Here is a 15,852-nt window from a genome sequence, read left to right on the forward strand (position 1 = left end):
ACGGCTCCGGCGCAGGCGTACTTTGCTCTGCCCTCTTGAGGGCAGAGGATAGTACTGCAGTGCGCAGGCGCCGGAAAGGTCAGAGGCCGTGGCTGAAGATCAGAAGAGGACGTCATGGAAAGAAGATAGGAGGCGCCGCAGCGGACCGGAGACGCCCATCCGACCTGACCAGCAGCGGGACCGCCCCTGGGTGAGTATAATCTAACGTCTTTTTCTCCTTTTTCAGGTAACATCGGGGGCTTATCTACAGCATTACAGAATGCTGCAGATAAGCCCCTGATGCCGGTGGGATTACCTCACCCGCGATTTTCGGGGTGACAGGTTCCCTTTAAGTATTCTAGTTTTTACATTGCCCATTAGAACAAATGCAGTAAATGGACAGATTGTTTCCTGCAGCTTTACCTCGTAGACTGGGAAAGAATGAACAGAGGCATCTCACTTTTTTGAAAATGCTACTTTAGGCTACATTAACATAGTCTGCATAAAGTAGTTAACAACCCCTTCTCAATCCCTCTGCTTCCCCACAGTAAATTAATAACACTTAGGCTATGTGCACACGTTCAGGATTTCTTGCAGAAAATTCCTGAGAATTCCGGACATATTCTGCAAGAAATCCGCAAGAAAACCACATGCGTTTTTGCCGCGGTTTTGACGCGTTTTTGCCGCGGTTTTGCCATGGTTTTTTCCGGACACTTCCCAATGCATTTTGGAGTGGGAAATCCGCAAAAAAAACGGAAAATTAATGAACATGCTGCGTTTTTTGCCGCGATGCGTTTTTTTCGCGGAAAAAAACGCATCATGTGCACAAAACATGCGGAATTCATTCTAAATGATGGGATGCTTATTGTATGCGGTTTTTTGCGGTTTTATAGCATTTTTATCGGGAAAAACCGCAAAAAAAACGCGAAAAAAACGCAACGTGTGAACACAGCCTTACACTCATCTCCGGTGCAGGCGCTGTTCCAGCAGTGTTGGCATTGGCTCACAGTGGCCACTAAAATTGCTGCATCACTTTCCCTTTCTTTGGACAAAACAGGCTCTGGAGGAAATGATAGAGCAGCCACAGCTATGACTTCCTTCGAATGTCAATTAAGTCCATAGAAAGGGACCGTGCAGCAGTCGCTGATTGGCTGCAGAGATTGCGTGACATTGTTATGTCACACGATCCCTGTAGCCAGTCATCCCCAAGAGAGTTGGTGTTGGCGCAGTTACAGAGTTGAGTATAGGTGTTATTATTATAGATGGGCGGACACCTGGATGTTCGGGTCCGGCAGGTTCAGCTGAACAGTTACAAAAAGTTCGGGATCAGGTACCGGAATAGTACCCCATTCCAGCTGGGCTGAACTGCTGTGACCTCGGTGAGATCCCCGCTAGCACCGTGAGATCACGACAGCATGACAAACACCCGGTGAAGTCTGTGCTTGGTGTCTGTGCCTGAACAGTGGACGCCGAACTTTACTGTTTGGGTTCGCCCATCTCTAGTTATTATTTTAGTTGCGGAAACATAGGAATTGAGAAGGGGTTATCCACATTGTGGACAACTCTTTTAATTGATCGGACCGGTCACGTCTACAATTTGCAGCCGCATGTGCACAACCACATAGCAGATGGATACAGGATCTGCCTGCTATTTACAAGCTCTAGTCTGGTCAGTACATGAAACAAATCCAGGAAAAAGATGTGCACACTGTCACTAGGTTGGTGCAGGCATGAACAAAATAGTCCAAGTATAAGAAAAATCAGCCGCACTCAAATGGTTGAAAGTTCAGCAAACTGTGTAGTTTCTTTATTAACACAAACAATAAACATCACCAGGTGCTTTTTTAGGAGGTAAATGGGTGGCGGACTATTCAATTCGGGTAACGTTTCGACCCCAGCGGGTCTTTATCAAAACCTCACTTATGCCAAAGAGGTAGAGGAGAGGAGAAAGAGCCGAGTTCCCATAGGGCAGCTCTGGTGGAGTTGTGTGAAAGCACAAACCTTTGTCACTTATCTTGTGCTTCTCACATCAGGTAACCATGGCAGCCAACCACGGTCGTTGACTTGGGATTTGCATCTACAGTCACCTGAAAGATACCATAACTCACTGAGGTATCATCTTTTGGATCGTCTTTTAATAATAGTTATATCTGTGTCGACAACCAATAATCAGTTTTAGGCTGGGGTCACACTAGAGTATAAAAAGTTAGTCGGATGTTGATCTAGAAAAGTAGAACGAGTGTTATGTGAGAACAACGCGATTTTTCTCACCTGGCGTTTTTAACATCATCTTTTACATTCTGTAATTCTCTTTGTAAGTTTTCAAACTAATAGAGCAATCTTATATACAGAGATAGACAGAATATATAGGTAATAATCTGATGACATATCATTTCACTAGCCCCCTACATTTAATACAATTTCGCCCTCTGGTGCCTTTCGTGTGGCACCAAATGGTGTTTAGCTTTATTTAACCTGGCATCTGTGATATACCAATTCTGAGGGCTTGTATTTTTAGGCTGGGAAGGGCCCAATAACCAGGGACATTCCCAGCCTGATGATATTACACCCCGACTCTCTGCTTTACCTTGGCTGGTTATGAAAAATAGGGGAACCCCGCATCATTTTTTTAATTATTTGATTGAATAGGCTAAATAAGGCTAAACACCCTTTAGTGCCACATGATTTATTCTATCTATCTGTTCTATGTATCTATTCTATTCTACAGGATATATCTGGCAATCCGGTTATGGCTGTGAATTTACTGTACTTAGCTGATGAAATGTTGGGTTTCCTTTGAGATATGTGAGTAAAAAGCATGGTCGGTGTGCCGTGCGATTTTGTTTTCTTGCACCCATTAGCAGCATGCTGCGATCTTTTTGCTCAGTCCGATAAGAGGAAAAACTCCCAGATGAGCACTGCCTCATGGAATAACATTGGTCAGAGTGCAATACGATGTTTTCTCGCCCGATTTATACGCTCTTGTGAGCGAGCCCATACAAGGTTATACAGTATATCTGCCCAGTAATGTGGTCTCACTCTTCCCCATGACAGTGAATAAATAAGAAGATATGCCATTTATGAGTTTTAAGAATCTGGATGACAACATGTGTGGCCCTAATTAAATGTCTTAATATGCATGATCATTAAAGGGATATTGCCATCTTGTAAATTTAGTGAGCAAGCAATATACCATCACTTTAGGGTCAGTGGGGGTCAGGCCTCTGGGGGGACCCTGACAAATCCTGATAGTGAAAGAACTTCAGCGCTGATCCCCTGCCTATACAATGTGAAAAAACAAGGTATACAACACTTTTAACCTGTCAACCAAACAGTCTTCAGATATTAAGATATATAAATAACACTTTTTCGGCATACGTTTGGCCATAGAAACCTATGGATAAATTTCCAAAAGTTTTGTAGTAACTAAGCACACCCATCTGATGTAGCAAATGCCGTGTGAAAAGGCAACATACTCTTTGTCACAAACAGACATAGCTTTATTAGCTAAACCTACAAGTCTATTGTTGTATTTATTTCCACAAATGTTAAAATACATTTTTGTACATTTTGCTTGTCCACAAAATTACCATTCCTCAGAATTTCATCATTATTTTTCAAACTGGAAATTCTCTGGAGATCAATGGCTGTAAGCAGACGGCAATAAATTATTAATGTGCACACTGGATTTGCTGGTTGTCCATTCTGATTTAAAATAAATACTCACCTTCCCTTCGCTGCCTGGCGCATGGCGTCATCTTGTGAAGTCAGCAGCTGAAGTTTCTGCTGGCGTCCACAAGCCCCTGACCCGCGGGTCCGGTGTAACCTGTGGCCGCTGATGTTCCGCCCCTGCTTCTCAACCTTTCCCTAGCAGTCAGTAAAAAACAGTTTCCAAGTTTTTCACAGACCCATGGACTAAAATGTGCAATTTTGCTCCGTGACTGAGGCACTCAGTTCACAGTAAATCATATTTGTGAGAAAACTATTCATCAAGACGATGAGGGGGCATGGTGGAGTTATACATTCCTGATACATATAGAGGTGTAGGCCCCTTCATGAATCTGAAGCATCTGATGAGCGACGTGCACCTCCATGATCTTCGCCAGAAATCTTACTCCAATCAGGGACTAGAGTGAGATTTCTGGTGTCAGGAACGTCACAGCCCCACTGCATGCCTTTTTTGCCCCAGCTCTGCCTAAGTTGGCGGAACTAGGAGAAACTGGCATGAAAACGCCAAAAGTCAAAAAATGTTGGCACCACTCTGAGTTGCATCAAATTTTTGTGATTTTTCAAAGCTTTTACGTCACTTTTTTTGGTGTAAAAGCCTCAATGCATCAGAGCCATTATGTGTAAAACACGAAGGTGAAACACAGGGGTCAGAATGAGGCCTACAATTGTATAGTACGGTTACAAAAAAGCAGTGCAAATAGCAGGAGGACAAATACAAGACGTCTACACATTTGACACAAAATGAGTGTAACAGCATACCATAGAATGAATGATAACATGACAGTATGGAAGCTTATATTACCTTGTGATAGAGAAACACAACCACATTTTCCATTTCTATACTCCCAGCTTGCTTAGCAGACTCCATGCATAACATTAGGTTATAATTATGCCTAATTTCCACAATACTCATAAATGCATTCAGCGCCTTATAAATAAATGATAACAAGTGTCTGTCACTAAGAATCGCCCCAGTTCCATGGCAGCTGCTACAAGTGGCTCCTGGACTGCAGAAACACTAAGACAAATCCCACCTCACACAGTATCCTGGTGCAGGTCTTGCTTTATAGGGCAGCAGGGTGCAGACGGATTTGGGCATACACCGTCAGCGGACATTTGAACCACCATGCCTTTCAAAAGAGATTTTTTTTTTGCTTATAAAATCCACATCATGGTAAGTAAATGCATGTTTGACTGAGACAAATGTTCATATTAATATGGGGAAGGATAAAACGGGAAAGCTGTTGGCACAAACTTCATTCATCTAATAGAACAGCTGACAATTGTATTAATATATCAGGGTAGCACAATTTCAGCCAAAAATATCCTCCGAGTTCAGATAAAATTTGTGTAGCATTTTTATGATGTCACCAACCATGCTTCAAAGTTTGGCAAAGGTATTGGCCTTATTATTACTCCTTTTTTGTTCTGGTCTCATTCTGTCCCTCGTAGACTTGCATTGACAGCTTGTGACGTAACTTCTGACTTATGGCCGGTCAGAAGTTACAGTCACATGTTGAAGTCGAGGGACTGGAGAAGCGCCAAAAAGGTTCAAACAGAAGCGGACAAATATCGGACTAGGGTCAGGGACCTTACATTGGCAACACCACTCCACAGCTGAAAAAATAACACTGAAGTGGTGCTTTAAAGGGATGTTCCAAGGAGTATTTTTTTTTATTTTCAATGCCTCAAAATATTCCCATTCTGGTACTCACCTGGTCCGGGAAGATCCCTGCTTCTTGGACTCACCCTCAACACTCAGCCAATCACTGGCCAAAGTGATGACCCACCTAAGTCAGAGACTGGCTAATGGCTGATGGGATGGGGGACCGGTTGTCAGACCCCACAGATCTGATATGCATGACATGCCCCCTAATGTTTGGCACGTTCTCTGTGATGTAGGTGGTGTAATCATTCTGCCTGTGCCATTCTGCAGGTGCCTGGCCAAAAGAAGCCAGGGGTCATAATGATGGTGTTGGAGCACCAGCATCAACAGGTGAGTTCTTTCTAGGTGTGGGTGCATTTATTTATGCAGGAGTGCTGCGTGGACCATTGTTCGATCATGGGCACCTATCAAGCACGCTCCGATTAGCTGGTATAGTGTCTGGCCCAGTTTGATCAGGAAGTGCAGTGTTAGACACAGTTTTATCAGGAGCATAGTGAGGAAAACAGATTGATCAGTAGCACAGTGTATGGCACCATTTGAGGAAGGGTCACAGTAAGGGGAACAGTTTGATCAGGGGGTATAGCTTGTGCTACAGTTTGATCAGGAGCATAGGGGTCACAGTGTGTAGGGCACAATGCAACCAGAAGCACATTGTGGGAATGTGCAGAAACAGAATATATATCTGCAGCAAACTGAAGGGAAGAGTCCTGTCCGGGAGAAGTTGTCATGGTTGTCTGAGCCAGATGGAAAAGAAAGGAGAAGAAAATGACTCCAATCAGAGAAGACAGCACCTGTGAGTCACTGAATGCCAATATGTAGTCTGCCACTGAATGATCTGCACTGTTGTCATTTATATGGTTTGTGATGGGTGGTAGCATTCTTGTTTGGGAAACAACAAAACTCACTATCTTTACTACTGTTATGGCCATACTTGGTGGTATAGTTTTACAGAGTGCAGACTTCTATGGCAGCAGAGTCATCTGACTTAGCAGGGGACTTTTGTACTGAATTTGGTTGTGGCACTGCATATGTTCTGCATTCTGGTGCATTAAGCTTCCCTCTTACAGTGGCATGTAAAAGTTTGGGCTCTCCTGGTCAAAACTATTGTTAGGCTACTTTCACACTAGCGTCGGGCTAGCGTTGTTTGCGCCACACAACGGGTGCAGCGGATGCAGATTTTCATCGCATCCGCTGCCCCATTGTGAGGTGCGGGGAGGTGGGGAAGGAGTTCCGGCCACGCATGCGCGGTCAGAAAAAGCGGTCCGTCGGCTGCAAAAAACGTTACATTTAACGTTTTTTGCTCCTGGCGGTCCGCCACAACATGGCACAACCGTCGCAAGACGGTTGCGACGTGTGTCAATACGTCGCAATGCGTCGGTAATGTAACTCTATGGGGCAAAAACGCATCCTGCAAACAACTTTGCAGGATGCGTTTTTCCCCTAAACGACGCATTGCGACGTATTAAAAAAAACGCCAGTGTGAAAGTAGCCTTATTGTGAACAGTTAAGCAAGTTGAAGATGAAATGATCTCTAAAAGGCCTAAAGTTAAAGATGTCACATTTCCTTTGCAATATATACATATATATATATATATAGAGAGAGAGAGAGAGAGAGAGAGAGAGAGAGAAAAAATTGGAACAGCATCCAGTACAAACTCACATGTTGTGCAAAGCTCTCCCAAAGCAGCACAAGAAAATAGAAAAAAGTGGACTTTGATGCCTGAACGGCGTGGAGACGTTTCGGATGTAACGCCGTTCGGGCATTAAAGTCCACTTTTTTTCTATATATATATATCTATAATATAACACTGGGAGCGTCACTCTGTCCGAAGCCTCTATAGACTGCGCAAGCGCAAGCGCCGGCGCAGTCTGGGCCTCACAGAGCGACGCTCCCGGGAGATCGCGGTGTGCGTTCACACTAAACACACACTGCGATCTCCACCGCAGAAGCAGGGACCGCCAGGAGGGTGAGTATCGGCCTATATTCACCTGTCCCCGTTCCATCGCTGAGCGGCGCCATCTTCCCGGTCTTCGGTCTGTGGCCTTCAGTTCAGAGGGCGCGATGACGCGCTTAATGCGCGCCGGCGCCGCCCTCTGACTGAACAGTCACAGCCAGGAGACCGGGAAGATGGCGGCGCTCAGCGATGGAACGCCGGACAGGTGAGTATAGTAAGTGCAGGGGGGGCCTGAGCTGGCGGCGATACCGGCACCTGACCCCCACAGCGCGCCGGTGTCCCCGCCTGCTCAGGCCCCCCAGCACTCGGCGCCGAGCGGGTCAGAGGCAGTATGGGGACGCAGGATGGAACAGCACATAAGGATGGGGACGCAGGATGGAGCAGCACATAAGGATGGGGACGCAGGATGGAGCAGCACATAACAGTATGGGGACGCAGGATGGAGCAGGACATAAGGATGGGGACGCAGGATGGAGCAGGACATAAGGATGGGGACGCAGGATGGAGCAGGACATAAGGATGGGGACGCAGGATGGAGCAGCACATAAGGATGGGGACGCAGGATGGAGCAGCACATAACAGTATGGGGACGCAGGATGGAGCAGGACATAAGGATGGGGACGCAGGATGGAGCAGGACATAGGATGGGGACGCAGGATGGAGCAGGACATAAGGATGGGGACGCAGGATGGAGCAGCACATAAGGATGGGGATGCAGGATGGAGCAGCACATAAGGATGGGGACGCAGGATGGAGCAGCACATAAGGATGGGGACGCAGGATGGAGCAGGACATAAGGATGGGGACGCAGGATGCAGCAGCACATAACAGTATGGGGACGCAGGATGGAGCAGGACATAAGGATGGGGACGCAGGATGGAGCAGCACATAAGGATGGGGACGCAGGATGGAGCAGCACATAAGGATGGGGACGCAGGATGGAGCAGCACAACAGTATGGGGACGCAGGATGGAGCAGGACATAAGGATGGGGACGCAGGATGGAGCAGCACATAAGGATGGGGACGCAGGATGGAGCAGCACATAAGGATGGGGACGCAGGATGGAGCAGCACATAAGGATGGGGACGCAGGATGGAGCAGCACATAAGGATGGGGACGCAGGATGGAGCAGCACATAAGGATGGGGATGCAGGATGGAGCAGCACATAACAGTATGGGGACGCAGGATGGAGCAGCACATAAGGATGGGGACGCAGGATGCAGCAGCACATAAGGATGGGGACGCAGGATGGAGCAGCACATAAGGATGGGGACGCAGGATGGAGCAGCACATAAGGATGGGGACGCAGGATGCAGCATGAACATAAGGATGGGGACGCAGGATGCAGCAGCAAAAAAGGATGGGGACGCAGGATGCAGCATGAACATAAGGATGGGGACGCAGGATGCAGCAGCACATAAGGATGGGGACGCAGGATGCAGCAGCACATAAGGATGGGGACGCAGGATGCAGCAGCACATAAGGATGGGGACGCAGGATGGAGCAGCACATAAGGATGGGGACGCAAGATGCAGCAGCACATAAGGATGGGGACGCAGGATGCAGCAGCACATAAGGATGGGGACGCAGGATGCAGCATGAACATAAGGATGGGGACGCAGGATGCAGCAGCACATAAGGATGGGGACGCAGGATGCAGCAGTACATAAGGATGGGGACGCAGATGGAGCAGCACATAAGGATGGGGACGCAGGATGCAGCAGCACATAAGGATGGGGACGCAGGATGGAGCAGCACATAAGGATGGGGACGCAGGATGGGAGCAGCACATAAGGATGGGGACGCAGGATGGAGCAGCACATAAGGATGGGGACGCAGGATGCAGCAGCACATAAGGATGGGGACGCAGGATGCAGCAGCACATAAGGATGGGGACGCAGGATGCAGCAGCACATAAGGATGGGGACGCAGGATGGAGCAGCGCATGACAGGATGGGGACGCATGATGGAGCAGCGCATGACAGGATGGGGACGCAGGATGGAGCAGCACATGACAGGATGGGGACGCAGGATGGGAGCAGCGCATCACAGGATGGGAGCAGCGCATCACAGGATGGGGACGCAGGATGGGAGCAGCGCATGACAGGATGGGGACGCAGGATGGGAGCAGCGCATGACAGGAAAGGGAACGCAGGATGGAGCAGCACATGACAGGATGGGGACGCAGGATGGAGCAGCGCATGACAGGATGGGGACGCAGGATGGAGCAGCACATGACAGGATGGGGACGCAGGATGGAGCAGCGCATGACAGGATGGGGACGCAGGATGGAGCAGCACATACCATGATGGAGACAATATACCAATATAAATGCTCGCCACCCGGGCGTAGAACGGGTTCAATAGCTAGTATATATATATACAGTTAGGTCCATATATATTTGGACAGAGACAACATTTTTCTAATTTTGGTTATAGACATTACCACAATGAATTTTAAACAAAACAATTCCGATGCAATTGAAGTTCAGACTTTCAGCTTTCATTTCAGGGTATCCACATTAATATTGGATAAAGGGTTTAGGAGTTTCATCTCCTTAACATGTGCCACCCTGTTTTTTAAGGGACCAAAAGTAATTGGACAGATTCAATAATTTTAAAGAAAATGTTCATTTTTAGTGCTTGGTTGAAAACCCTTTGTTGGCAATGACTGCCTGAAGTCTTGAACTCATGGACATCACCAGACGCTGTGTTTCCTCCTTTTTGATGCTCTGCCAGGTCTTCTCTGCGGTGGTTGTCAGTTGCTGTTTGTTTGTGGGCCTTTCTGTCTGAAGTTTAATCTTTAACAAGTGAAATGCATGCTTAATTGAGTTGAGATCAGGTGACTGACTTGGCCATTCAAAAATATTCCACTTCTTTGCTTTAATAAACTCCTGGGTTGCTTTGGCCTTATGTTTTGGGTCATTGTCCATCTGTAGTATGAAACGATGACCAATCAGTTTGGCTGCATTTGGCTGGATCTGAGCACAGTATGTCTCTGAATACCTCAGAATTCATTCGGCTGCTTCTGTCCTGTGTCACATCATCAATAAACACTAGTGACCCAGTGCCACTGGCAGCCATGCATGCCCAAGCCATCACACTGCCTCCGCCGTGTTTTACAGATGATGTGGTATGCTTTGGATCATGAGCTGTACCACGCCTTCGCCATACTTTTCTCTTTCCATCATTCTGGTAGAGGTTGATCTTGGTTTCATCTGTCCAAAGAATATTCTTCCAGAACTGTGCTGGCTTTTTTAGATGTTTTTTTAGCAAAGTCCAGTCTAGCCTTTTTATTCTTGATACTTATGAGTGGCTTGCACCGTGCAGTGAACCCTCTGTATTTCCTTTCATGCAGTCTTCTCTTTATGGTAGATTTGGATATTGATACGCCAACCTCCTGGAGAGTGTTGTTCACTTGGTTGGCTGTTGTGAAGGGGTTTCTCTTCACCATGGAGATTATTCTGCGATCATCCACCACTGTTGTCTTCCGTGGGCGCCCAGGTCTTTTTGCATTGATGAGTTCACCAGAGCTTTCTTTCTTTCTCAGGATGTACCAAACTGTAGATTTTGCCACTCCTAATATTGTAGCAATTTCTCGGATGGGTTTTTTTCTGTTTTCACAGCTTAAGAATGGCTTGTTTCACATGCATGGAGAGCTCCTTTGACCGCATGTTTACTTCACAGCAAAACCTTCCAAATGCAAGCACCACACCTCAAATCAACTCCAGGCCTTTTATCTGCTTAATTGAGAATGACATAACGAAGGGATTGCCCACACCTGTCCATGAAATAGCCTTGCAGTCAATTGTCCAATTACTTTTGGTCCCTTTAAAAACAGGGTGCCACATGTTAAGGAGCTGAAACTCCTAAACCCTTCATCCAATTTTAATGTGGATACCCTCAAATGAAAGCTGAAAGTCTGAACTTCAACTGCATCTGAATTGTTTTGTTTAAAATTCATTGTGGTAATGTCTATACCCAAAATTAGAAAAATGTTGTCTCTGTCCAAATATATATGGACCTAACTGTATATATATATATTCATTTTTTCATGTAAAAAATTAGAGAAAGCAAAATGGACCGATGCAAAAGTTTGGGCCCCTTTAGAGATTTGTGTGCTCAGATAACTTTGACCGAGATTTCATACCTTAATTAGCCTGTTAGGGTTATGGCTTATTCACTATCATCGCTACAAAATGCCAGGTGATGCAAATTTTCCAGCTTTCTAAAATCCTAGCCTCTTCTAATCTTGTGCCAAAAAACAATAGCCATGGGTTCTTCTAGGCAGCTGCCTATCACTCTGAAAATGAAAATGGTGGAGATCCACAAAGCAGGAGAACGCTACAAGAAGATAGCAACGCAGTTTCAAGATCCCCTTTCCTCAGTTCAAAATATACTGTATTTTGTTAATAAAGACACCCCAGATTATAGAATGCAGATGGAGATGCTGCAGACCCCAGGCTGGTAGGATGTTTGGCGGAGGTACGAGTGGGGCGATGTTGCAAGTCTCAGGCTGGTAGAAGGTGGGGTTTGGCTGTTCCGGGGAAAAGCCAACATCTTGTGAAAGCCCAAAGCACTTTTCATGCTTTTCAATGCAGTGGACTATGGGAAACATTTTGGAAACAAGTCCTCTGGACCGATGAGGTTAAAATAGAACTCTTTGGCCACAATGATCAAAGGAATGTGAGGAGAAACAAGAGCACAGAATTTCAGGAAAAGAACATCTCGCCAACCATTAAGCATAAGGGTGGATCAATCATGTTTTGGGGTTGTGTGCCAATGCCACGGGGAACATTTCATAGGTACAGGGAAGAATGGATTCAATGACATTTCAACAAATTCTTGATCCAAAAATAACACCATTTGTAAAAAAGCTGAAGTTGAAAAGAGGATGACTTCTACAACTGGATAATGATCCTAAACACAAGTTAAAATCCACAATAGACTACCGCAAAAGGCGGAAGCTGAAGGTTTTACAATCGCCCTCACAGTCCCCTGATCTGAACATCATTGAAAATCTGTGGCTAGACCTCAAAATAGCCGTGTATGCAAGACGACCCAGGAATCTCAGAACTGGAAGAATGGCTGAAAATCCCTCAAACAAGAATTGAAACACTCTTCTTTAGCTACAAAAAGCATTTTCAAGAGGGGGTGCTACTAGGTGCTAAGCCTGCAGTGTGCCCAAACTTGCATCAGTCCATTTTCCTTTTTGTAATTTTTAAAATGTAAAATATGAAAAAAAAAAAAAAAAAAAAATATATATATATATATATATATATATAGCTTAAAATACAAAATAAATGTGTAATCTTTAACTTTAACCCTTTTAGAGATCATTTCATCTTCAACTTGCTTAACTGTTCACAATGACAGTAATTTTTGGGGTGCCTAAACTTCTACATACCACTGTATATTATAGTTGTGCTTGAAACTTTTGATTTGAAGGGTTGTGGCATAAAGTTGGGGAACTTACCGCTTCCTGCCTTTACATGGAACACAATCCGACTAAATCATCTACACACATCAATAGTACAAACCGTGCACATATTGTATACTGTAGGTAGGTACCTGGAAGTGGAGGCGCACTTTATAGGTGGAGGTTCTTTCTAGGAAACTGCTGTTACATAGAATAATATTTACTAGCATTTGTCGTTAATATATTCTGTATATGGACTACTGTAATTCTTTAATCACAAGACATATATAGTGTAAATAGAATACTGTCATTTTTTCTTTTGGCTGTAGAATAAGTTTCCATGGTGCAATACCTGTAAGGTTCCATAAATACAGATTTTTTTCATCCAAGTAGGAAACCTGTTATTAAAAATGTGAATCCCACGGCCTATGTTAGTAGAGGGAACTGCACGACTGAGCGCCCCGTAACCCCAAATGACCAGAGCGGGCACAACGGCTATGTAGTCATTTTCATATCTCAACCATGACCCCCACAATGTATAAATCATAGTGATGTTATTATTTATAAGCAGGACAGACTGGGCACGGAGCCAAGTGTAGAGCCATTGTAGATTATTAACTACCCCAAGTGAAGAAGTGGAAATAGGCGAAGAATGCCACTTACCCAGAAGATGACATTGAAGGCAAATATGAAATACTTGATGCAGCAGCTGACCTCCGGCCCCTTGTAATGCTTCCCGGACATTGTGCGGGTGCATGAAGGCAGATCCCCGAGCTGACTGCGGGGGAGCTCAGGACTCAGAGCCCGGGAAGGAGCCAGGTGTAAGCCGGAGTGCCAGGCCTATAGCCCAGGGGCTTCCAGTCACTGTGGGCTCTGTGTCTGTGGGTGAGGCGTGCTTCAGCTGGAATATTGCAGAGTGCTGGCATCAGTGTGTGTACACTGGAGAGAAGGCATCATCCGTGTGTGTATATATATATATATATATATGTGTGTATATTCTGCAGTATGGGCAGCAGATCTACAACACTGTGTGTCACTTATCCATGCAGAGTGGACGTCAGTCCATGTTATGCCCTATGTGACAGCTTAATCCTCCGTCCGTCCCGCCCTCCCGGGTGATGTAGAGGATCCAGACTGATAGCAGCAGACAGAATAGCCGGCTTCCTCCAGCAGACACTCCTTCCATCCTGTCAGTGTGTGCCCTCCTCCCTTCCCTGTGCTCCAGCCCCCTCCCCTCATCACTAGACCTCAATGCACAGGGGTGGTAGTGTACTGAGAACAACATGACAGATACTGCTACACATCCCTACTACACATCCCTACTACACTGTGTCATTAGACCTAAGTTATTCTGATTGATGTGGTGTTTGGATCTGTGTATTATTATTATTTATTTATATAACACCATTAATTCCATGGTGCTGTACATGAGAAGGGGTTACATCAAACTACAAATATCACTTACAGTAAACAAGACTAACAATTACAGACTGATACAGAGGGGAGAGGACCCTGCCCGAGCGGGCTTACATTCTACAGGATGGCGGGGAAGGAGACAGTAGGTCGAGGGTTGCGGTAGCTCCGATGGTATTGAGATAGCCGTGTGGTCATTATAGGTTGTAAGCTTCTTTGAAGAGGTGAGTTTTCAGGTTCCGTCTGAAGGATCCAAATATGGAAGATAACCGGACGTGTTGGGGCACAGAATTCCAGATGATGGGGGATATTCAGGAGAAGTCTTGGAGGCGATTGGGTGAGGAGCGAATAAGCGTGGAGGAGAGAAGGAGGTCTTGGGAGGACAGGAGATTACGTGAGGGAAGATATTGAGAGATTAGTTTGGAAATATACGGAGGAGAAAGGTTATGGATGGCTTTGTAGGTTCGTGTTAGTAGCTTACAAATTTCAAAAACTGACCGTCACATCCAAACATAGATCAAGTGTGAACAGGTGCTGAACCTAGAGTCACCAACTCGTACACAGTCAAACAAACAAGGCAGCACACTGTAGCACCAAAACATGCAAACATAAAATATGAAAGTTAGACTGCTTGTTTGTTTGAGTGTTAGTAGCTTAAACTGGATACGCTGGGAAATTGGGAGCCAGTGAAGGGATTTGCAAAGAGGGGAAGCAGGAGTGTAGCGAGGAGAGAGATTAATTAGTCAGGCAGCAGAGTTAAGGACGGACTGGAGGGGTGCGAGAGTGTTAGAAGGTAGGTCACAGAGGAGGATGTTACAGTAGTCGAGGTGGGAAATGATTAGGGCATGCACAAGCATTTTGGTAGAGTGACTCACTCCTCTGAGTGAGGGTTGAGGAAAGGACGGATTCTGGAAATATTTTTGAGCTGGAGGCGACAGGAGGTGGCGAGAGCTTGGATGTGCAGTTTAAAAGGCAGGGCAGAGTCAAGGGTTACTCCGAGGCAGCGGATTACCGGGACAGGGGAAAGTATTAATTAATTTATTGTGATAGATAGATCAGGTAGGAAAGGTGTGCGAGATGGAGGAAAAATAATTTGTTCAGATTTGTCCACATTGAGTTTGAGGAAGAGAGAGGAGAAGAAGGAGGATATGGCTGATAGACACTCTGGGATTCTGGAGAGCAGAGAGGTGACTTCTGGGCCAGAGAGGTAGATCTGAGTGTCATCGGAACATAGATGGTACTGGAAGCCATAGGACTTCATGAGTTGTCCCAGGCCAAGGTTATAGATTGAGTAGAGAAGGGGTCCTAGCACAGAGCCTTGAGGACACCAACAGAAAGGGTACGAGATGGAGAGGTAGTATGGGAGTAGGAAACATTAAACATACAGCTGATAATGTATGCGGAGATCCCGGATAGGGCAAGGTCTTTGACACCAAAGGAATAGAGGATCTGTAGTAGGAGGCAGTGGTCAACTGTGTTGAAGACAGAGAACAGGTCTAGATGGAGGAGTATAGAGAATTGTCTGTTGGCTTTGACTGTAAGTCGTTCGTAAGTTTGGTCAGGGTAGTCTCAGTGGAATGGTGGGGACGGAAGCCAGATTGTAGGTTGTCGAAGAGAGAGTTTGATGCAAAGTGAGAAGAAAGTTCAGCGTGGATGTGCTGCTCAAGTAGTTTGGAAGCAAATGGGAGCA

At 45.8% G+C, this 15,852-nt stretch overlaps 1 protein-coding gene across 1 annotated transcript in view; it reads right to left on the reverse strand.

Moving 5' to 3' along the window:
- TSPAN5 (tetraspanin 5) overlaps nt 1–13,938 on the reverse strand; it is a 227,407-nt gene extending 213,469 nt beyond the window's left edge. Inside the window, exon 1 of the mRNA XM_069743609.1 lies at nt 13,413–13,938. Coding sequence (XP_069599710.1) covers nt 13,413–13,493 — 81 coding nt within the window. The 5' untranslated portion in view covers nt 13,494–13,938. The remainder of the gene's footprint in view (nt 1–13,412) is intronic.
- Nucleotides 13,939–15,852: the final 1,914 nt, after the last annotated feature.

Source organism: Ranitomeya imitator, chromosome 1 (genome assembly GCF_032444005.1).
Source record: "Ranitomeya imitator isolate aRanImi1 chromosome 1, aRanImi1.pri, whole genome shotgun sequence".
Classification (NCBI taxonomy): domain Eukaryota; kingdom Metazoa; phylum Chordata; class Amphibia; order Anura; family Dendrobatidae; genus Ranitomeya; species Ranitomeya imitator.